General features: G+C 42.7%; 1 protein-coding gene across 1 annotated transcript in view; it reads right to left on the bottom strand.

The window, feature by feature from the left end:
* Limk2 (LIM domain kinase 2) overlaps positions 1-20,802 on the bottom strand; it is a 65,713-nt gene extending 44,911 nt beyond the window's left edge. Inside the window, exons 1-2 of the mRNA XM_004843476.4 lie at positions 20,639-20,802; positions 6,853-6,952 (exon numbers count right to left, since the gene is read on the bottom strand). Coding sequence (XP_004843533.1) covers positions 6,853-6,952; positions 20,639-20,654 — 116 coding nt within the window. The 5' untranslated portion in view covers positions 20,655-20,802. The remainder of the gene's footprint in view (positions 1-6,852; positions 6,953-20,638) is intronic.
* Positions 20,803-24,549: the final 3,747 nt, after the last annotated feature.

Genomic DNA, 24,549 nt, shown 5'->3' with positions numbered 1-24,549 from the left:
TGACGAGACCTTAACTGAAATGCTTGGGACTAGAAGTGTTTTGGATTCTGGAATATTTGCATATGTATAATGAGGTACCTTGGGGTGTGAACAATGTCTAAACATAAAATTTGTTTTAAATACACCTTATACACAGAGCCTGAAGATAGTTTCTTTTTTTTTTGGTACTGGGGATTGAACTCAGGACCTCGCGCTTGTGAGGCAGGCGGCAGAACCACTGAGCTAAATCCCCAGCCCTATTTTTAGTATTTTTGACTCTGATCTGTTATATTAGGTTAGGTATGGAATTTTCCACTTGTGAAATTATGTTGGCACTCATGAAGTTTTCAGATTTTGGAAAACTTTGGATTTTGGATTAGGAATGCTCAATATGTACATCTAGTAGTTTGGGAGGTAATATAAAATAAGCTGGGTGTGGTGGTGCATGCCTATAATCCTAGCATTCTGGGAGCCTGAGGCAAAAGGATTGCAAGTTGGAGCCCAGCCTGAACAACTTAGCAAGGCCCTGTCTCAAAATTTAAAAAAATTTTTTTAAAGAGCTGGGGATATAGCTCAGTGTGAAGGCCCTTGGTTCAACCCCCAGTATCTCCAAAACAAACAAACACTGAAGAGTGGCCAGTAGAAAAACTGACAAGGCTATATCCTCTGCAATATTATTACCTCCTTGATCCTCACAACTATTCCATAAGATAGATTTCTTTCTTTTTAATTTTATTTTTTGTACCAGTGATCATCAAACTCGGCTCCTTGCGCTTGCAAGGCAGACAGCAGAACCACTGAGCTAAATCCCTGGCCCAAGGTAGATTTCTTTTATCACATTTTATACTAAGACAGCAGCTAAGGAATTCATCCAAAGGTAAAACTTCCCTAGCTAAGCGAAGACTCAAATGAAGTGTTGTGACTACAAGGCTAATGTTCTTTTCTTGGAGATCCAGTAGTAAGAGGGAAATAGGACCCTGTTGGCAGATTTGAATTCCAATGTCAATAGTGTGGGCTGGAAGTACAGCTCAGTGGTAGAGTATATTCTTAGTATGCATAAGGCCCTGGGTCTCATCCCTAGAACACAAACACACAAAAAAGTCAGCTGTGTGATCTTGGACAAATTACTCCATCTTTCTGAGTCTTTGAGTTTTAGTGCAAAGTGCAGAGTTGCTGTGAAGACTGAATCAGATAAGCTAAGTGAAGCTCTTAATAGAATCCTTACTAAATTATCAGTCCTCTATATCTGGCCCCATCTCTCTGTAGCTTTCCACCTTTGTCCAGAAAGCAGCTGCAGGGTTTCTATGGGGTCTTGATTCTACCTCCCCCAAAAGAGAGCAGGATGAAGGCACACTGAAAGTCACTGCTGCTGCTAAATCCTAGAAGTCCCACTCTATTCAAGTCAGAATCTCTCATGGGGCAGAGAGAGGCCCAGGTGTTTATCCTTTTCTCTGTAGCTAGGCCTCAGGCCTGTTGTTTCCTTGGAGATACATGAAAACATACTTTCCAGAGAAGACCATAGCCAGAATCAAAGGCTTGGGCCAATAAATGTGGCAGCAATATCAACAGTACAACAGCAGAGGGCAGAGTGGCTTCACTGACTCCCACATAGAAGCCAGAGACTCAGAGAAAGTTAACTTAAATGCCTAGTGTTCCATTTTTGGAACTCCCATAACAACAGAACATAATAAAATTTTTTCTCTTCAAATTCTTGTTTCTTGAATTTTTCTAGGTAACACATATGAATTTCATGCAAAAAATTTTAAAATTGCAACCTTTGGCATAAATGGGTTAAAAGCACTTTTGAGTTCATGAATCCTTTGAACCAACATCCTTGAATGTTACCTGACACTACCAGTATGAGGCAGGCTGGGGGCTTTTACCCTCATGAAAGAGTAAAAGAACCTTAGAGAGGTTAAATGACATGTCCATATTTGGGAATGCCAAGGCTTTTGTTTGTTTAACCACAAACTGAACACAGGGCCTTCACACTGAGCCACATTCTCCAGCCCCTCCACTCTTTTGTGACAGGGTCTTGTTAGGTTTCCTAAATTGGACTCAAGCTTGTCCTTCTCCTGCATCAAGCTCCCAGAGTGCTAGGATTACAGGCATGTGTGACCATACTGAGCTTTACGCAAGACTCCTATAAGCAAGGAGTCAGCTTCTGGGTTCAAATTCCAGCTATGCTACTTACTAGCTCTATCACTAAGCAAGTAACTGTCATTCTCTATTTTTTTTTTTTTTTTTTTGGTACTGGGGATCGAACTCAAGATCTTGGGCTTTCGAGGCAGGTGCCGGAACCACTGAGCTAAATCCCCAGCCCTGTCATTCTCTATTTTTAAAGTAGGTGAGACCAGTACCACATTTATTGGTTGTTTTAAGGATTAAATGAGATAATGCATGGGAAATGTTAAAAACAGTGCCTAACTACTCTTTAAAAAACCCCACAGTGCTTAGCACAAAGTACTCAATAAATAGTATCTACCACTATAATTAGCATTCTATCATGTCTGTTTAGATGGGGGTAAGTGTGGGAAAATTAATGTGACTTCAGCAAAAAGTACCCTGTTGTCAGCTAGCTTATTACACCACAGTCTCTGTTTACTATGTGTTATTTCTTCATCAGCCTTCCTGGGGTCACAACTTTAGCGGAAACAGACTGTTGCCTGAAGTGACCAGTCTTCTATCAGCAATTAGCCCTTTTCCAGAGAACAGGTATTTACCAATCACTTTTTACAGGAGAAAAGTCAAATAGTCTGTGTTTGTGATCCTGAGAAAGGAGGCCCTCACAGTTCCCAGGAGCCTTAAGGGTGATTGATCTCCCTCAGATAAAGCTGTTAGGAACCAGGTCAAGCAAGAGAGACCCAGGTTAGGGGCAAAAAGACTAACAAAGGCAGCTTTCCCTCCTCGGCCAACACTTCCAATGAGGGTGAAGGAACAAGCATCATAAAACCTGTCAAGATTCTTTGGCTTGCCAACTTGTCAGGAGGTCAGGTCACCATTCATAGCTCCATGCATTAAGTTCAGCTACAGACAACAAACAATGTGCACTTTGGTTACTTTCTGGGCCTCCCTGAGGAGAGGGAGCCAGGTTCAGAAAGCTTTGGAGACAATAGCTCCAGATCTAGTCAATGTCTTTGTTCAAGGAAAGGAAAGCCTGTAGGGAGGGTGGGGGAGAGGGAGCAGAAGGGCTGGTCAGCCATGTGTCAAAGAGATCAGAATGATCTTGGCCAGGTGCCCAACTGCATGGCACAATTATCAAGTGGGCTACTTCCAGGAGACTGGTCAGCTAGCTTTCATCTAGTCTCAGGACCCAGCTTTAAGTGGCTTCCTTTTGTCCTGAACACTTGAAAATCTAGAGGAAGGCTATGAAAAGCAGGCTTACGGATGTAGCTACAGACAGGAGGTTAGGGTAGTATAAAGAGGTGAGGGGAGGAGTTTGGAAAGAACTCCAGCAATTTCTCCATTCAAAGTCCAGCCCCACCCTGGGACTAGGAAAACAAAGGTGTCAGGGAAGGGAAAAAGAAAAGTCATTTCCTTTATTGTAACTAGCCCAGCTGGGTAAAGGCAACGCTGAAAGGGAGCCATAGAGAATGAATTTCTTCATGGCGGACCTGCACCCAGACATGGTAAATTCATCAGGAAATCACAGGCAAACCAGGGTGGAAGAGATCTTAAAGGACCACTCAGGCCAATGCCCCATGATGCTCCTAACTCAGGTTACTTCTGGGGTCAAACAGGTTTTCTTTTTTTTAAACACAGATTTTCCTAGAAGATCTTCCTGCAATTTGGGCAAATGTCAGATTGGTTCCAAAAGAGTTACTTTCCACAGGGCAAAAAAGAGCTACTCTCCACTAGAGGGCATCACGTCATCAATTAGCATTTATCACAGGAAAGCTCAGGAGTTGGGAGATGCACTCCTTCAATAAAGCTGTATTACAGGCTCCATCCTCAAAGTGAAGCTGCAACTAGAAGATTAAACCACCAGGTGTGGTGGTGCACACCTGTAATCTGAGAACCCTGGAGACTGAGAAAGGAGGATCACCTTGAGTTCCAGGCCATCCTGGACTACACAGCAAAACCTTGTCCCAAAATCCAAAATAAATAAATAAATAAAATAAAAAGACTGAACTAGATGTTCTCTCTCTCCCATAGGTGTGATCTTTAGTTTAACTTGCTAAGGTAGCTCAAAGTTGCCCTTAATCCACATCAGATGACCAATGAATGTGTGATAAGAGAAATACATGTAAACATGCAGGTATATGTATACAACACCTTATGTGATGTATATATAAACACATGTTGTATTTATACTATATATAGTAATAGGTATTGATTATTAAAGGTTTTCTATGCAGTAGATCAGATGATCTGCCAGACATTTTTATAGAAAGTATTACATTTAATCCTTCCTAACAAGTATGTGGGATGAGTAATACTCTTATCTTCATTTTATAGATGATATACCTAGAGCTCAGGTATGTTACCTGAAGCCAGTTAATAACTAAATAAGCCAGGATTTAAAACCAGACAGTTTCCTTTTGTAGTCTGTACTTTTTTTTTTTTTTGGTACCCTTAATACTAGTATCTTCCATGCTTACAGGCCTTTTTTTTTTCCAGTACTGAAAACTATACCTGGAGCCCTCACACTGAGCTATTTATCTACAGCCCTTTTTAAATTTTGAGACAGGGGTCTCAATAAGTTGCTGAATTGCCCAAGTTGAGACTGAACATATAATCCTTCTGCTTCAGCTTCCCAGGATGCTGAGATTGAAGGCATGTGCCACCATACTCAGTCATGCCTTACTTCTGATGCACATGTCACACATACACACACACACACAATTCTCAAGCTATTTCTGACCAGGCCTATAAATGATCCAAAACTTCAGTTTTAAGGGTACCTCTTGTCATCCACGGCCTGAGTGATCCTGAGCAATGTTCTCATCTGTGGTTGTGAAGGGATTATACCTAGAGTATGTGGTTCCTTCTAGTTTTAAAGTTCTTTAGCTCCAGAAGAATCCAGAAATTCTAGAGATTAGCTTATTCTACTCTGTCCTGCTTATTTTGGATAAAGAGTATTTGTACAAATAGGAAAACAGAAAGAATGAATTTGACCAGGTGGGTTAGATGCCAAGGCAAGACCTGCCCTGGGAACTCACTGGATTCTAATACTGCTTGTCAGTCTCAGCTATGAAATGCAAGGGGTAGCCAAGGGTTTTATTTACAGGGTAGACACTCTTTGCTCCTAACATACTAATCAGCACAGAGAAGGTAGCACCAACTTCACTGAGGTTGAAGGGAAGAACAACAGGAAAAAATGAGAGCTCTGAGTTAGAACAAAAAAGGCATGAAAATGTTGGTTCCTCTCCAGCTCTTTCAGAGGCCAGATTTCTCCAGACCAACTCCCCACATATCTCCCAGGGGAAGGCAAGTACTTAAAGGTCAAGTACATTATCTGATATCAGCACAGGGGATGCTTTGCAAGAAGAGTTGTGTGTGGGACCTGGAAACTACAGTACATGGTGTCTGTCTACAATCTGTCTTGTTCTCAGAAAATGAACGCAGCCCCACCACTTCACACCATGGAAGCTGGATATGCCTGCTCAGCCTCCAGTGTGGAGAGCTTCTCATTTGGCAGATGTGGTGTGACTGTAGGCCAGGCACTGTTTTATATTTTGGAGATACAAAGACAAGCTCCCACTCGAAGATTCCAATCTATAGGGGAAAGGAAGAACTATTCGGTGTATGCCTATCATGTACTGGGTATATTGCATGTGTATCATTTCATTCAAAAGTCTGTGAGACTGGGCTGGAGATTTAACTCAGTGGTTCCGGCGCCTGCCTCGAAAGCGCAAGGACCCAAGTTCAATCCCCCGTACCAAAAAAAAAAAAGTCTATGAGACAGATTAGTATTACTATTACTTTATTCTTTTTTTGGAGACAGTTTGTTTTTGTTTTGTTTTGATTTGTTTTTTGGTACCAGGGATTGAACTTGGGACCTTGCGCTTGCAAGGCAGGTGCCGGAACCACTGAGCTAAATCCCTGGCTTGAGACAGCTTATTAATAATTAATAATTTCCAGGCTGGGGATTTAGCTCAGTGGCACCGTGCCTGGCTTGCAAGCACAAGGTCCTGAGTTCGATCCCTGGTTCCAAAAAAATTTAATTAATTAATTAATAATTTCCTCCAGGTGAGGAAATTGAGGCTCAGGAAACAGGAGCAAATCTGACTTTAAAGTTCAAGTAATTTTCAAAAAACCAAGCTGCCTCTGAACAATAAGAGCTATAAGAGCCTCCAAAGTGCAAGGTCCTGAGTTCAATCCCTGGTACAAAAAAAAAGAACTATAAGAAAGTAACAAAAACACAGGAACCTAGGGAGGAATTCCATGATGAAAAAGAAAAGCAACCCTTGAAGCACCTGTGTATCAGTACTGCAGGCATGGGAAAATCACTTTCTGAGTCTTGGTTTCCTCACCCATAAAGTGAGGATGGTGGGAGAAACTGTGGAAAGGGCTCCTCCTGTCTTCCTACCCTACCTGCAGCTAAACTTGAAGTTCTTCCACCTTTTTTAAAAGTTTTTTAAAACAGGGTCTCACTGTGTAGTCCAGGCTGGCTTTGAACTCACTGCAATCCTCCTGCCTCAGCCTCCGGTGCTGGGATTATAGGTGTGCAGCACCTTACCCAGAAGAGATTTTTCTACTTTAACTTGGCTTCAGGGGTGTTCTTCTTTGGCACATCCCCTCCACCCCACCTGTAGTCTCCAACCAAGATTTGAAATTCTCTAGTTAAAAGCTTGCTTCTTTATTTTCTAGTACATGAAATAGTGCCTGGCCATAGTATGCTGGTAAAGAAAAGAGGACAGACCCACTTACCGAAAGCAAGAGCTGTGCCAGGCTTCATTGACAGTTCTATACAACCTCTGGCTTGGAGCAACATGGTCCCCACAGCCTTGACACCTCCAGGCACCTTCACCTGCACACAAAAACCAAGAGGGTCAGAAGTCCAAAGCAGCAGGAGACAAATGGGTGAGTGTCCCACCATGTAGAACAAGTTAACAGAATCTCATACAGAACAGGTCAGACTAATACTTTGCTTGATGCCATTTCCCACTCCACAAGATTTCTGGTAAGCACTTGGCAGCCTTGGCTTATCTCTCCAGAGTCAGAAAAGCCTCAAAGTACCCTCATCTGTCTTACTCACTTCTTTGTTTGTTCATTCATGTACTTATTTGAAACAAAGTCTCACTAAATTGCCCAGGTTAGTCTCGAACTCAGGATCTTCCTACCTCAGCTTCTTTAGTAGTTGGGATTATAGGCATGTAACACCACATCTAGTTTTCTCATTTAAAAAAAATTCCACAAAACCTGTTTCATTTTCTACTGAAACAAAATCTGTCTTGTCCTAGAACTTTTAGCCTTTGCTTAAAGCTTTAAGTAGAAGAAATAAAGAAGGTCTTTTTCAATGTCAACCCTTCTTATGACTGTTCCCAAGTAGTACCCTGAAATCTCTCCTCTGGGTTAAACCCATTATTGATTTTGACTATTTCCTAGATTGCCCATTACTTAGTCTAGGAGCTCACTCACTCAACCAACAATCATTGGTCCTCTTAATACAAAGCTCTTTGTTGGAGGCTGCTGGGTAATACCACTTATATTCCTCAACAAACAGCAAGTCCACTGGAGAAGAAAGTTTTCTATATCGAAAATTTTCACTTGAGTATCATTTTGGAGGTAGAAGTACTATTTTTAGCTCAGTAAAAGAAAGGTTACAGGTATAAAAGGGAAAAAACATTTAACAAATGCTTCCTATATGCCAAGAATTGTGCAAGTTGCTTTGATAGACCCAGTCTCATTTAATTCTCAAAAAAATCTTGTGCAGCCAGGTATGGTGGTGCATGCCTTTAATCCCAGCACTCAGAAAGCTGAGGCAGGAGGATTTTGGTGAGTTCGAGGCCAGCTTGGGCTACATAGTGAGTTCAGGGCCACTGCGAACTATATAGTGAGACCCCGTCTCAAAAAAAAGAAAAAAAATACTGTGTGACAAATATCATCATACTCATTTAAGGGGTTTAAGGAAGAACTGATGCTTGAAGCCAGGGGAAGGAATGACAGGCCAAGTGGCTGACAGAGTATTCAAACTCAGGTCTACTTAATTTAAAAGCCTCTGCTATTTCCATGCCACCATATTAAATTCTGTTTATTCCAATGAGGGGCAGGAAAGTCTCTAGAGGAAGTGGACATTTGAATTGAGCCTTGAAATATGGGGAAGGTCTACTAAAGGCTGAGAAAAGATGTTCCAGGGCTGTTTGGGCTGAAAGATCAGCCATAAAGGGTTGGTCCATATCTCTCCAAAAGAGAGGTATCCCAAACAAAATACAATACTCTTGATGTGGTTCAGATGCTTAACTTCTTGAAATAAAGCAGGCACCTCAGATCAAGCTGAGGTACCTGATTCAGACCTAGAAAGAGGGACAAGATTGTTATAAGACTCCCTTGTGTACTCTGTGTATGCAGCTTTGTTCTCTCTGGGTAACTCCAGACTGCCACAGGCACAGTGGCAATCACTGAACCAAGCTTCGTAGCACAGGGTCCATGAATAGACAAAGCACAGCTCCAGGCTCTTCAAGATTGCTTGGCACCATTTGTGGGCAGCCGGTGTACAGGCAATTGTCCTCCTCATACAGTTAAACAAGCTGGCAGAATTAAAAACCCACTCCTCCCACTAGTTCCTAAATGATGGGACATTTTAAAAAAGTTTTATTTTTATCAGGAAATGTTTGCAATACATAATGATTACATTCATCATGGGGAGTTGGTAGATGCACACAACACATCTTAATTCTTTTTACTTTCCTTTCCCCTCCCCTCCTTTCATCTATATGCCCATCAATCATTCTTCCTAGATCTAAAATTCCCAGACTCTCAGAGGAACCATTTTGCTTTTTGGGTAGCAGAATGGCAGTAGTCACAGAGTATACCATCATTCTCAAAAATTCTAAGGTAGGGCTGGGGATTTAGCTCAGTGGTTCCACCACCTGCCTCGCAAGCATGAGGTCCCGAGTTCGATCTCCAGTACCAAAAACAAAACAAAACAAAACAAAAAATTCTAAGGTACTGCGCAAGCGCAAGGACCCGAGTTTGATCCCGGGTACCAAAAAAAAAAAAAAAATCTAAAATAGTCAGGAAGTGATGCATGCCTGCAATCCCGGCACTCTGGGAAGTGAGGCAAAAGGATCCCAAGGTCAAGCCCAGCCTGGGCAACTTAGCAAGATCCTGTCACCTAAAAAAAGGAGAGTGGGGTAGGGATCTAGCTCAGTACAAAGGCCCTGGCCTCAATTTCCATTACTGCAAAAAAACAAAATAAAACAATATGCCAGGCATGGTGGCACATGCCTATAATGTCAGCACTTGGGAGGCTGAGGCAGGAGGATTGACAGGAGTTCAAGGCCAGCCTGGATTACACAATGAGTTCAAGGCCAGCCTGAACTACATAGCAAGACCCTGTCTCAAACAACAACAACAACAACAACAACAACAGCCTTCCAAAATAGAAAGTCTGAGAGGCTCATTCAAACCGGGGTCAGGTCAGACAGATACTGGAGAAAACAATAAATTAATGATAGGTTTTGTGTATTTTGTGTGGTCCTAGGGACCAAACAGTGTCACACATGCTAGGCAAGTGCTCTATAGCTGAGCTACACCCCCAGCCCCAGTGAGAAAAAAAATTTTATTTGTTTTTTTTTTTGAGACAGAGTCTTCAGTTGAACTCACTATGTAGCCCAGTCTGGCCCTGAACACATGGTGATTCTCCTGTCTCAGCCCCCTGAGTGCTGGGATTATAGGCATGTGCCACCACCTCTGGCTCCCAGTGAGAAGAGTTTTAATTAACAGAGCCATGCAAATGAATCTCCTAAACTCATTTCTGCTTAAAACATTTTTGGAAACTTACATGGAAAGTCTTTCAGGGTCAGGTATAGCCCTGCTCTCAGAAAATTCATTATTTTAGAGCCACACCTTGTTTCTTGTTTTTAGTTTTTAACCTAAAAGGAATAGTGTCTAACCTGACCACCCACATGACAATTCAACATCTTAGCTCTGAATGGCTTCTGGCCAGTTCCAGAACTCAGAGGATAAGGACTTTCCACGAAGAGTATACTTGAGATAACTCGTTATTGCCTCACTCTCCACAGCCTGCCCCATTTCCTTTGGTCTTGAGAAACCATAAAGCAATCCACACTTATTTAAGCATCTGCTCTGTGGCTACACGAAATCAATACTCCCTACTCTTCCTCTCATAGCTACCTGCCTGGTTCCACCTTTCAAATGTTTCTCTAGCCCTTCCCTGTCCTTCACCCTACTTCACTTCTTTGGCTTTTCCTGCCTACTGCACAATCTTAGCTGGCTTGCTCAGGCTCCAAACTATCTCAGGTCTAGGTCAGGCTTCCCAGTGTCTACAGAACAAATGCTAGACTGTTAAGCATGGCACTCCCATTCCGGATTCCATGCTATCCCACCTCTTAGAAGCTGCATACTTTCAATTATTTCCACCACTACTCTCTTTCTGCACTGGCTCCTTCTCATTATCATTTAAATAAGCTCACAACTTTCCAATCAAAAACAACTCTAGACCCTATTTTTTTTCTAGCTACTACCCCTGCTTCTCCCCTTCATAGCTATACCTATGAAAAAGTTCTCTACATATCAGTGTCTTCATTTCCTATTTTTTGCACAATTCTCTGCAATCTGGTTTCCGCCCCCACCATTTCTCTGAAACTGTCTCACCAAAGTCAACAGTGACTCTTGTTGCTAAATTCAATGGACATGCTTCAGTGATTCTTTCAGCAAATATTTACTGCATGCCAACTATGCGTCCAACACCGCATTAGGGAAAGAGCAGCAAACGAGAGATTAGACACAGCAAATATTAAACAATAACATGATTTATTTATAATTGGGACAAGTAGCATGAAGGAGAGATCAAGTTCATAACTAGAAAAACAGGGATGGGCAAGTAATTTTCAAGCTGAGTTCTAAAGGATGAATAGAAATTAACTGAGCCAAAAAAAGAAAGAAAGAAAAGAAAGTGAAGAGAACACAGGGTGGGGTGTTGCAAAGCCCCTTAGCAGGGGAAAAAACTCCAAGTAGGCAACTGTTACCTTAAAAAACTAGAGAACCAAGTCTGGGCCCTGGTTTACTATATAAACATTGAATGGCTTGACCCAAAAAAAGCTTTATCTTTCTTCATTCACTGCTTACAAAGTGATGTTCTAGTTGCATTCGATCTGTTCTGTATGCCTGCCACACATATTCACATGACTGTACCCCGACATTCATATTTCAAGCTGTTCGGTATGTTTAGGATACTTTGTCCATCTTTTCCCTTAATCAGACTCCTTCCTTGATGTTTCCCCAAAGGCAGGCAATGTTTATTTCACTTTGTCTACACCATTTTTATATCATTTGTTCTTTCTTTTTTTTTTTCTTTGGTACTGGGGATAGAACTCGGGACCTTTCACCACCTGCTGCGCAAGTGCAAGGACCTGAGTTCGATCCCCGGTACCAAAAAAAAAAAAAAAAAAAAGAACTCGGGACCTTGCACTTGTGAGGCAGGCAATGCAACCACTGAGCTAAATCCCCAGCCCTTATCATTTGTTCTTTAATAATTGTTTACTCTGTTTCTATCTCCTCAGTCATTCACTCTCAATTTTTCTCCCCATATTCCTCACTCCCAGCTCTACAGAGCAAAAATTTCACCTTGGTCATCTTCCTATCTCCAGGGGGCTAGTACAAGCCTGATGCAGAACAGACACTCCTTGGAGGTGAATCTAACTGAAAGGTTGGATCCAATTGTCAGCTATAAAAGTAAATTCCAAAGATAAACTCCAAAGGACAGCAGGGATGATTCCATTGGAGTAAAGTTTCTGGTTCCCAGGATGACCTCCGTCTCATGTGGATAAACCTGGCTTCAGTTTCTCTGTTAGACATTCACACTACTTTTCTGTAAGTACCTGAGGAAGGTGGAGATTAATGGAGAGCCTTCCCTAGCCCAGACCCTCTTCAAAAGAACACTGGTGGCCTCTTTAGCTCCCTTATAATCCTGAAAGTCAGTGATTCTTACAACCTTTATTCAGGGAAAATGTAAAAGAAATAGTGGAAGTCTTGGGAATTTTTATGAAGCCCAGAGGAAAATCAATCCAGGGTCCAGTCTTTTCTAGTTTTTTTTTTTCAGGAAAAAGAGAAAGACTGCTGACCTTCTCTCTCCAGTGTTTACCTCTCACATGTGCAGCCTTGTCAATAGTGCCTACTGATTGTCACAGTCCAAAAGGGCTCTTGATTAAGTAAATATCTACAGTAGCCTCAAACAATAAGGGGTCCTTACAAGGTGTTAAATGAATAGAAAACTGTGCCTTCAGCTATTATTGAAATCTGTTGCTTTAAAGAAGTGGTAATATGTAACAAAAAGAGAACTATAGCAAATGATTCATCACAAAGGTTCTCACTTTTTTTTTTTTGAGACAGGTTCTCAACCATGTGGTTCAGGTTGTCCTTCAACTCTCTCTATGTAGCCCAGGCTGGCCTGGAACTCACAGGGATCCTCCACCCTCAGCCTTCTGAATCCTGAGTGCTGGGATTACAGACATGCACCGCCACATCCAGCTACAAAGCCTTCTCACCTTTAGGGTCTTTTGAATCTTGGTATAAAATACATTCACTTTATCTATGCTTCTCTCTCATTTAATAATTGGCGATGTGAACAATATGTGAATCCAGACGTAGGCACTAGGATGACAGGATGGTAAGGAACCTTTAAACCAACCATTTAAATTTTTCTGGGGAAAAAGGGGCTCAGAGAAGTGAGTCGCCTAACCATCACAGAGCTAGTGAGACCTGGTCCTGCAGGGGCTCAAACCCACGGCCCAGGAATAGTCCAATTGCTTTTTTTTTTTTTTTTTTAGTACCAGGGATTGAACTTGGGACCTTGCGCTTGTGAGGCAGGCGGCAAAACCACTGAGCTAAATCCCCGGCCCTCCAATTACATTTTTATTACCTTATACAGCCTCAGACAGTTGACACTTGGTCAAGACCATACAGTAATTCAGTGGGCCCAGCTCAGAGCCAGGGCTTAATAGTCACTTTAAACTTGGTCTAAGCTGGGTTTCTGCAAAACTAGTCCTTTTTGGACTTCAAAGTGGAAAGAAATTCCCAAGCATTGAGAATTCAGAAGATCCTAATGCTTAGTCTGAACCAACATTGCATATCCTGTCCTTTCATTTGAGAACAATCTTTGAAGCTTCTCATGTTCCATCAGACAATGAGAACCAGGAACAATACCCAGCCAATTCAGTGCACCATAAAACAAGTATGGTAACCACCGGGCCCCCTGGGAACTGGTAGAGATTAGGTATATAGTAAATCCTACTTGTTCCAGGACAAATCAGGAAACAGAAGGGCAGGGCAGCAGCTGCTGGGAATAGCCAAAAGAGAAAGATCACATTGTAATGAAGTAACTACCAAGAAGCCTAGCAGTAATGATTAACATTCCTGTAGATATTTTCCCCTGTCTCCCCAATGGTTTTCTTCCTCAGCCAGCTTACCAAATGTTACCAAAGGGAGTGCCTCAGGAAAAAAGATTAGATGATTTTTAAAGGAGCTTCTGAAATTCTTTGGACCTTAAACTCTTCTTTTGTAAAAGGGATCAAATGATTCCTTTCAGCTCTGAGAGTCTGTAACATCAAACCAGGGGCCTCTCATTTTTCAGGTTAAGCCACAAATATGGGGATCTCTGAAAGTTTCATTGTCTCTACTGTTCTCTTCTTTCCTTCTTTAGTTACTTAGGAAAAATTTGTGAGAGTCAAGCAAAAGAAATGGGTTTAAGAGGTGGGTTTGAAACCTGGACATTTATTGTTTACTCCATGTCCTTGGGCATATTATGTACCCTCTCTTCTGATGTGGTGGTAAACGGTTATAATCCCAGCTACTCAGGAGGATGAGGCAGAAGACTTCAATTTTGAGGTCAGCCTGGGCAATTTAGCAAGACTCTGGCTCAAAATAAAAAATAAAGGCAGGGCTGGGGATTTAGCTCAGTGGTTCCGCTGCCTGCCTTGCAAGGGCAAGGTCCTGAGTTTGATCCCCAGTACCAAAAATAAAATAAAATAAAATAAAATAAAATAAAGGCTACAGGTATAGCTCAGTGATACAGCCCTTGCCTCGCATGTGTGAGGCACTGGGTTTTATTTCCCCGTATCACAAGGGAAAAAAAATTACTCAGTGTAAGCTCCTCTCCTAACCTTTTAAAAAGGATAATAAAGGGCCCGGGGATTTAGCTCAGTGGTTCCCCGGTACCAACAACAACAACAACAACAAAAAGGATAATACCGTCTACCTTATGTGATTACTCAGCAGATTAAAATAAATAATAACATAATAGATGTGAAAATACCTCTCTCAGTGCCTGGCACTTTGACCTATTAGTGAGTTATTTCAAATCTTCCTGCATGTATATCTAGGAGGCAGGCTAGGGAAAAGGTTGAACTAAACAGATTAACTTCTAAAATTTTAAGGAAATGTTTTCAAAACAAATCCAACCAACTCTTTCTATGTGTCCATGTACAAGGCACAGACTAGGCTAGAAACTACTAGAACCCCTGGTAAGTAGTCATGGGGCATGGAGGACAATAGGTAGAGAAATAAGGAGTCAGAGAAGGACAAGCCAGGCACTCCCTACAGTAATAGGATACATTGCAGAGAGACAAAACAGTTCCTGTAACTTTCAGGCTCCCATTTCTAACCATACACACTTGGCTGTGAATAAGTAGACATTTTCTTATCTGTGGGAAAACTTACAAAGAAACTCTTCAAAGAATCCTGTTACTCAATTCATATATTCTCAACACAGCAGTTCTCTACCTCTTATCAATGACAAAAACTACTTTGAGTCCTTACTATGTGTTATCAATGTCCTAAGCACTAGTCAAGTATGAATTAAATACAAAGATCCCTCAATATAAGGACTAACTTTATTAGACTCCAAAGCCTGTCTTTAATCACTTTTAGACTTTCTTGCTCAATCCACCAAATTACAGGCAAAAAGACCTCACAAAATAGAATCCTAGGGTAAAAGTTCAAGGAATACTTTTTTTCTTTTTTTGTGGCACTGAGTATTGAACCCATGGCCTTTAGCCTTCACACTAAGCTATATCCCCAGCTCTTTTTTATCTTTTATTTTGTTTTCTGAGATGGGGTCTGTTGGCCTTGAATTTACTATGCAGACAAGGCAATCCTCCTTTCTTAGCCTCCCGGAATGCCAGGAATGCCAGGCTTACCAGCGTGCACCAGCAGGCTCAGTTTATCTTTTACTTTGAGACAGGGTCTCACTGAATTGCTAAATTGCTCGGGCTAGGCTGGAACATGTGATCCTGCTGCCTCAGCCTCCCAAATGCTGGGATTACAGGCAAGTAAGTACTATCACACCCAGGCTCAAGGAATACTTTAAGAAAGCAGGCAATAGTTTCATTTTCTAGCTACCATTGGATATAAATTGATTAAGTAAAAGCCTAGTTTCCCCTACTATATAAAGGTCAAAGATAAGAGTAAAGGTAGATTCCCATGAGAACTCTATAGCTCTAGATCCTCTTATTGAAATGCTAACATGATGACCAGGGATGGGCCCTAAACCTCCCTTAGTATGTCCCCGAACGGGGTTGCACTGACCAGAACCCAGCCCCGGGGTGGGAATCAGCTCAGCTTCCAGAAAATGAAGAAAATCCACCATGAATGTGGAAAATTTAATACAGCTCCTCGAACACCATAGGTTTATTTTTTTTTGGTATCAGGGATCGAACTCCGGACCTTGTACTTGCAAGGCAGGCAGCGGCCCCAGATAGATTTTTATTGTGCTTTGAAACTGTGTAATTCCCTATGATGAGTGTTATCATTGTGTATATCTAAAATGTACCAATAAATATTTTGCTTAAAAAAAAAAGAAGAAAAGAAACTGTGGTTCTCTTGGATCCTACTCTGTCTGGTCCCTCCATCCCATAACCAGGGCCATCGAAGTCACCCTGCCCTGCCCAGGTCATTAGGCATCTCCTACTGGCCAGTGCTGGCTTCTTCATCCTTACCACTAACATTTCATCTCAAGGTCTATTGCACCTACCTACCTCCAGACTGGTGCTCTGTACCTCTGTCATGACTTCCTGACTCTAAGCCAATGGAGTCTACTGCAGACTGGAAAATTCTACAGTCCTTGGCCTTGTATTAAACCTGCCAGTCTAGGGCTGGGACTTAGCTCAGTGGTGCCACCGCCGCCTGCCTCACGAGTGCAAGGTCCTGAGTTCCATCCCTGGTACTAAAAAAAAAAAAAGAACCCCAATTAAACCTCCCAGTCTGACTCACACTCTCACCCTTACCTTCTTCCTATGACTCCCTAATTCCCAATCCTTGCCTCTGTCATACATAGCAATTCACCATTCCTTATTAAGACCCTCAAACTTGTCTATCTTTGTAACCTACTCTCACAGTTACTTCACTACTAAATTATCATTCCTTCCACCTTTTTAAAAAAACCTACCTAATATTTCTCAAATCTTATCTTTTAGAAGTGCTCCCAAGGACAGGGGGTATAGTCCAATGGTATAGCATGTTCTTAGCATGCATGAGGCCCTGGATTCAATCCAGCACCGAAAAAGCAAAACAAAACAAACAACAACAACAACACACAAAGTATTGCCTAACTGAAACTGGTGGGTACCCTGAACACCTTGCTGTTCTTCAAACATGTCCTGATTATTCATTGCTCCTATCCCTTTATTTTACTTTACTTCTCTTGAAAGCAATACTGATTATGATATTCACATATTTATTATCTATCTCTACCTACCAGAACACATACTCCATGAATAAATTTGTTGTATTTTGTTCCCTGCTATAATCTTCAAGACTGAAAGTACTTGGTACACCATAGGTCCTCAATAGGTATTTGCAGAATATATGAACAGAATTCTCCTTCACTTTTGAAATTCTACAATATTATCACATATAGGCCTAACAACTTATATTGAATGGTCTGGTTTTTTTCTTAAATTACCCTAATCAGTGAATTTCTCAAAAGCACAAACTATATATTATTAATTTCCACAAATATTTATGAAGGACTTTCTATGTGTGAGACCTCACATGTCTCAAATAGTCTGGAGTATTGGAAAGAGCAATGGAGAAGCCCTGTATTAGTCCTGGCTCTCACTAGTTGAGTAACCCTGGATAAATACATTTTCCTCCTGGAGCCTCAGTTTCTTCAAATGTAAAACAAAGACACTGTGACCATATATTATCTCAAAAGTGTCTCCTAGCTCTGGTATCTGTTAAAATTCATAAGAGGTAAAACTCGGCCCAGCCCAGTCCCATAGACATCACAGGCACTCAGTAAATATTTGATTTCTTTGTTGTTGACTCTCCTGTTACACAAGAGGAATCTGAGATGTCCTGAAACATAGTTTGAACAGAATAACAAGTAAAAGTTTAAGTCCCACTTCCTTCTCTGACTCTCCAGATAAATTCTTTTTGCTCGTGATACAGAGGGTGAGGCACTAAACCTGAAGTTGGAAAATACCAACTCTTTTTAAAAAAAAAAAAATAGGTTCTTCGCCGGGGATTTGGCTCAGTGGTTTTGCTGCCTGCTGTGCAAGCGCAAGAACCCGAGTTCGATCCCCGGTACCAAAAAAAAAACATAGGTTCTTTTTTTTTGGTACCAGGGATCAAAGTCAGTACCTTGCACTTGCAAGGCAGGTACAGTGCCACTGAGCTAATTCCCCGAAACACAAAATATGAATTCTGATGACCACTTATTTAACTGTGGAACCTTGAACAAGTCATTTCTGGGACTTAATCTCTTTACCGGTAAGAAGCCATGTTAAAGGCTCACTATGTAGCTCAGTGGTAGAGCGCTTGAGACAGGAGGATCACTTGAGCCCAGGAGTTCAGGGCCAGTCTGGGCAACAGAAGTGAGATCTCACCTCTTAGAAATATAAAATCATTTTTTGTTTGTTTTTTTGAGACAGGATCTTGCTATGTAGTTCAGGGTGGCCTTCAATTTGCAACAATCTTCCTGCCTCAGCCTCCCAAGTGCTAGGATTGCAGACATGCATCACCATGCCTGGCACTATAACATCATTTTAAAAGGGGATGAGGATATACTTCAGTAGTACAGCACTTGCCTAGCATACACAAGGTCACAGGGTCCTAGGTTCAACTGATAGCACCACACACACACGCAAAAAGCTATTTTTTACTCTGCCCAGCTCCTCAAAGGTATCATGTACTTTCATACTTCAAGGCCTCCCTGTCAAATTCAGGACCTAGCTGGGCTTGGTGGCCCTTGCCTGTAATTCCAGCACTTGGGAGGATGAGGCAGGACAGCTGGGAGTTCAAGGCCAGCTATGCTACATGTCAGTTCAAGGCTACTAAAAGAGATCTTGTCTCAACCCCCTCCCCTAAAATAACCCAGGGTCTTTGAACTAGCTATACCTCCAGCCCCCCCCCCCTTCTTTTATTAAATTTAGAGACAGGGTCTCCCTAAGTCATGAAGTTGCCCAGGCTAGGCTTGCACTTGTGATACTCCTGCATCTGCCTCCCAGAATGCTGGGATTACAGGCATGCAATATCACACCTAGTTCCTTAGGGCCTTTTTATGCTGTTCCCACTGCTTGGAATGTTTGTAGCCATTTGCCAGACTGATTTTTCCTTATCCTCAAGGTTCAGCATAAACTTCCTTTTTAAAGTGAAGTATTCCCTATTTACATCCCTCTACACCCTAACATACTTTAAAAATTTTTTATTATTTTATTTACTTTTTTTGGTAATACTGGGGATTGAACACAAAGGCTTCACAGTGAGCTATATCTCCAATGCTTTCTTTCTTTCATTTTAAAATTTTATTTACTTTTTTATTTTGAGATAAGGCCTCACTAAGTCACCAAGTTGACCAGGCTGGGTCCAAATTTGTGATTCTCCTGCCTCAGCCTCCCAGAGTGCTTATAGCTGGCTCCTGGTACACTCTTGTAGTACTTATCTCCATTGCTTATCTCAACTATCATACCACTTAACTCAACTGTTACTTTAATTATTTACTATCTCTAGGAATGTAAGCACTAAAGGACTGTGTCCATTTTGTTCACCATTGTTAATCCACACTTGATTAAATTCATGGCATAACATCTTTTAATCAATGAAAATTCATAAACTAATGCATAAAGTCTCTTTTGGTTCTCTCAGAGGAAATCTGATAAAAATGACTGCACTTTAGGTCTAGGGTGCTGGGCCAGAAGACACCTTTAAAATCTTTCACAAGTTTCTAAGAATTAGAATTCAAGATGGAATCTATTCATTACAGTGCTCAAAAGTCACTGGAAATCATCAGATTTGAAGAATTCTAGAAGCTTAAAAAAAAAAAGTTAAATGAAGGGACAGAAGGCATTTCCACCCCTAGCTCGCTCTCTCTAGAAACCTATTAGCACCAATGGGGACAAAATCCCATGCTCCCATGGAGAGGAAGTGACCCACTGGTGGCCTCCTCCTTGTATTCAGGATGGAGGAAGTGACTGTTCACAGGCCAAAAGCCAGGAAGCAGAGGGCAGATGTCCAGCCCTTCTCACTCACACAATTCTCTCCTGGCACTTCTAGAAAGCTTTTGGAAACTGACCTTGGTAGACCCATAGGCTAGGTCACCACACAGGTGGCCCGGAAACAGAGGAAAGAAGGCTCCTGGCGTTGGGGAACAGATCTAGAGGGAAGCTGCAGGGTGATGTGTGAGGTGACTGGAAGGAAGGGGAATGCAGCCCCACCTCACCCAACTCTGAAGCTACCCTATGTCCTCAGAAAACTCCTTCTCCTAGGTGTCTAGCCCAGAGGGCTCTAAGACCTCTGGGTCTTAGAGAGGCTCAAGAATGGACTCAACTCCCATAGGGAATCTTGGAGACCTGGGGGCTTACTTTTCCCACCTGAAGCAGAGACCTTTGAGCCACAGAAGAATGTTCCAATCTCTCCTTACCTCTAGTCTGTGTCCTAAACTCTCAATTTCCCGCAAGGAGATCCAGGACCCTAGAAATCCCAGACACCAAGAATCGCCGGAGAAGACTTGGATCTTGGCGGAGAAAATCAAACTCTCCTTCATTTTCCGCAGAAAACCAAGAACCCAGCATAACTCTGCATCTCTTAATTGTCCAGAATCCTAAAGGATCCTGTACTCTAAACATTACAGAGTTCCCGTGCCAAAGAAATCCCAGGCCCCTCAACTTCCTTGGAAAGTGTTTTGATTTGGGGACCTGACCCCACCAGATCTCCCACTCCCCCAATAGCTGGACTCTTGGAAAAGCCAGAATTCCTTCCTTCCGGGGACTTCACCTCGCAGGAAGCCGCCCAACCCGCCAGCGGCTCAGAACCCTGTCTTCCGGACGCCTCGTTCCAATTCCCAGAGCCCTACGACCTCCAAATCCCCAAGGAGCAAGCGTTGTACCCAACCCATCTCCCAAGTCGTTCTGAGGATCCTGAACCAACAGGGATACAGTCAGCCCGAAACCCTCAAGAGGCTGCGGGTTTCTCTCAGGCTCCTTGGCCCCAGGCTTCGGACATACGGCGGGACTCGGTGGCGCAGCCCCTTCCTTACCCGCCAGTGTGGCCATAGTCCCAGGGTGCGGAAATGTGGTTAAGGCGGGAGCTGCAGCAGCTTCCCACAGCTCCTGCCGCTGAGGCAGCCAAGGGAGGATCTTAGCTCCAGGCGCGAGCGGGATGCACCGCCTACGGCGCCCGGGGAGGACCAAACCGCACCTGACCCTGGTGCCCAGTTGTTGCTGTTGCCCTGGCGGCCGAAAGACTCCGCCCCCCCGGGTCCCGGACAGCCTCCTGGTTCCAGCTCCGTGACTTCGTCTCTGGCGCCCTCTGGAGCGAGCAACAACTTTTCTGGGTGCTTGCCTGACCAGGTGATTCTGCGCGGACCAGCGGTCTCAACACACTATTCTCTCTAGTCCAGTTCCCCCATTTTATAGATGGGGACAGCTGAGGACCAGAGAGGACAAGTTCAGCTACTTCAGGTAGCTCCGCTCAATAGCCAGGCGTGTGGCGCACTCTCGTAATTCCAGTGCTCAGGAGGCTGAGGCAGGAGGATCCCCGCGAGTTAGAGGCCATCCTGGGTTACATAGTGAGTTCAAGGCCAAATTGAACTACACAGTGAGACCTTGCCTAAAAAAAAAGCTTCGCTTATTAGTGCAGAGCTCTAGTGGGAATCCAGGCCTCTTGACTCCCCGTGGAAAGCTCTTTTCAGTACAGTATTTGGAATCAAGAATATGAACATAGGAAGCCAGACATGGTGGCAATCTATATTCCTAACACTCTGGGAGGCTGAGGCAAGAAGATCGCAAGTTCGAGGCCAGCTGGGCTGCATAGCGAATTCAGCGAATATGGGGAGTCACGTCTATCCCATAAATAATTTGGGGGGGAGGGGCCGGGGTAGATTTTTCTTACAAGCTTCCAGCTCAGAGAAACCACTTCTCTCTGTCCCATTCTGAGTAAATTAACCTAGATAATCTCTAGCTCAAACGTATTATGGAGGTGGCTCAACCAGCATTTCAGGAGCAGATCCATAGTGAGGCCAAGTAGGTGCAATCTTCCCTCGGTATTGGGGGAGGGAAGATTGATCCCAGAACACCCCCCAATACCAAAATCCCCCAATGCCCAAGTCATTTACATATATATATAAAACATATACAATCCTAAATCCTTTAAATCATCTCTAGACTACTTATAAAACCTAAGACAAATGCTCGGGATTGTGGCACATGCCTACAATTCCAGCACTTGGGAAGCTAAGGCAGGAGGATCACTGCTAGCTCGAGGCCAGCCCGGGCTACATAGTGAGTTGAAGGCCAGCCTGAAGTACATAGCAAGACGCTGTCTCCAAAAAACAACAACAACAACAACAACAATAACAAACTAAGACAATGTATATGCCATAAAATACATTACACTGTATTGTTTAGGGAGTAACCAGAAAAAAAAGTCTGTACATGTTCAGTGGAGGCTCATTATTTCCCCAAATCCTTTTGATTCTGGGTGGGTTGAATTCACAAATTTGGAACGGTGATGCAGAGGGTGAAATGTCTATAAATAAGCCCTGCACACTGCAACAGTAGCATTGCCCCATTGGAAGAAGAGCAGCTCCTTACTGGAATGCTGGCTTGCTATTCCCAGATTTTCCAATTTTTAACAAACAGGCTAGAAATCCAGGTATCTAGGTAAAATTTTCTACTTTTTTCTCTTTTGTTTGGGTGTTTTTGTTGTTGTTGGGTTTTTTTTTTGGTAGCAGGGATCAAACTCAGGACCTTGTGCTTTCGAGGCAGGCAGCAGAACCACTGAGCTAAATCCCTGGCCCTTTTGTTTGTTTTTTGAGACAGGGGTCTCACTGTGTAGTTCAGGCTGACCTTGAACTTACTAGCCCAAGGTGGCCTCAAACTCCTGGTGTTCCTCCTGCCTCAGCTTCCAAAGTGCTGGGATTATAGGTATGCACCATTGCGCTCTGCCAAATTTCCTATTTTTTTTTTAAAAGAAGAAGCAAGATATATCAAGGCCAGCCTGTACTAGATAGCAAAACCATATCTCTAAAAACAAAAAAACAAAAAAAGGGGAGGCAGGTTTCTAATTTTTGTTTTTTGAGGAATCTCCATATTGATTTCCATAGTGGTTGTATTAATTTATATTCCCATCAACAAAGTAAAAGTTTCCTTTTTTTCCTACAGTCTCTCCAGCATTTGTTATTATTTTTTTCTTTCTCTTTTTTTGGTAATGGGGATCAAACTTGGGATCTTGTGCTTTCAAGGCAGGCGGCAGAACCACTGAGCTAAATCCCCAGCCTTGTTTTTTTGAGTCAAGTTCTCCCTATGTTGTTCAGGCTGGCCCTGAGCTCACTATGTAGCCCAGGCTGGCCTCCAACTCATGATGATCCTCCTGCCTCAGCCTCCCAAGTGCTGGGATTACAGGCATGCATTACCATGCCTGGCTTGGTCTAATTTTTTTAGTTCTTTATATATTCTAGATATGAGTCCTTAGTCTGAAGAGTAGCTGGCAAAAAATTTTCCCCATTCTATAGGATGTCTTTTTTTGTTCTATTGATTGTTTCTTTTGCTGTGCAGAAGCTTTTAAAATTTAATATGATCCCATCCATTGGCTCTTAGTACTATATCATGTACAACCAGGGTTCTGTCCAAAGTTCTTGCCTATGGCCAATCATGATGATGCATGACTTCCAGAAGTGCTCCAGAAAATGGCAAGAACAATGGTATAAATGTGTTTGAAGTGAGGGAGTGTATATTTAGGGGAGATTAAAGATAGTATGTGTTTATTTTTTATTTATTTGAGACAGGGTCTCGCTATGTAGTTCAGAGGCTATGTAGCATAGCAGGGGGTGGCCTCGAACTCACAGCAGTCCTCTTGCCTCTGCCTCCTAAGTGCTGGGATTACAGGTGTGTGTCATCATACCTGGCAATGTGTTTTACTGTAATAAAAATTTAAAAATTTAAACATTAACAGTATATTTTGGTCACACCTTGTTAGCCAAATGAAATACACCTGTGAAGTAGAGTTCCCTGCAGGCTACCAGTTTAGAATCTTCTATAGGAAGGACTAGGAAGGACACCATAGAGTTAGGACAGAAGACACTCCTGGTTTTGGGAGGAGACTGAGGTCTTCCGTGTGATGACAGGCTGCCTTATCAGTCCCTGATGTTCCCCCCATCTGATTCTCCTACAGTGGCTCTTTGGCAACTGTTGTTTCTCTAGATCAGATTTAGGTCATAGAAGTGTCCAAATAACCAAGAAGTAGGAAATGGATCCCTCCACCCTAGCCACCACTCCTGTCACAAAGTTCAGCCTTGCTGTTGCTAGTCTGGCACTGGGATAAGTGATGATGATAAGCCCAATTCTCTTCCTGCCTTAAGTCAAACTGGATGCTGATCATGTTGGTCAAAGTTTCTTCCTCTGGGTGTAGTAGCTGGTTCCTGATATCCTGAATGTGCACAAAGTGCTAGGGAGGAGGGCTGTGCCTGACTTCCCCTACCTCCTGGGAACCCTCTTCCAGGTTTTATGGTTTCTGAGGAAATCTCTGATTATAGTAAATACAGATTGTGTACTGAGGCCGGGGATTCAGCTCAGTGATTTCACTGCCTGCTGCGCAAGCGCAAACGCAAGGACCTGAGTTTGATCCCCGGTACAAAAAAAAAAAAAAGATTATGCACTGAATTAAAGTGACAAGAATCCAGGAATCCATGGGACTCTTCTGACAAGCCACTTCATGTCTATCAAAAAGGGAACAGAGATTTCACCTGTCCTGCCTATGGGAAGAAGTTATATCTTTCCAGGCATGGAGGCATCAGCAGCCTTGGAACCAAGATCCCCTGTCTTCCCTGTCTCTGTCCCACAGCCAGGCACACCTCTCTTCTTCCTCCCTGCCCCTCATTCTACTTCTTCCCCACCTCCAGCTTCATGTTCTTCACTCAGCAGGAGCAGGTATAGCCAACTCCCCCAAGTT

This window comes from Heterocephalus glaber, unplaced genomic scaffold, assembly GCF_053883595.1.
Source record: "Heterocephalus glaber isolate CG9 unplaced genomic scaffold, H.glaber_assembly_v1.0 deba00001687, whole genome shotgun sequence".
Classification (NCBI taxonomy): domain Eukaryota; kingdom Metazoa; phylum Chordata; class Mammalia; order Rodentia; family Bathyergidae; genus Heterocephalus; species Heterocephalus glaber.
The sequence above is the reverse complement of the archived record's forward strand: the minus strand, read 5'-3'. Positions and strand labels throughout refer to the sequence as shown.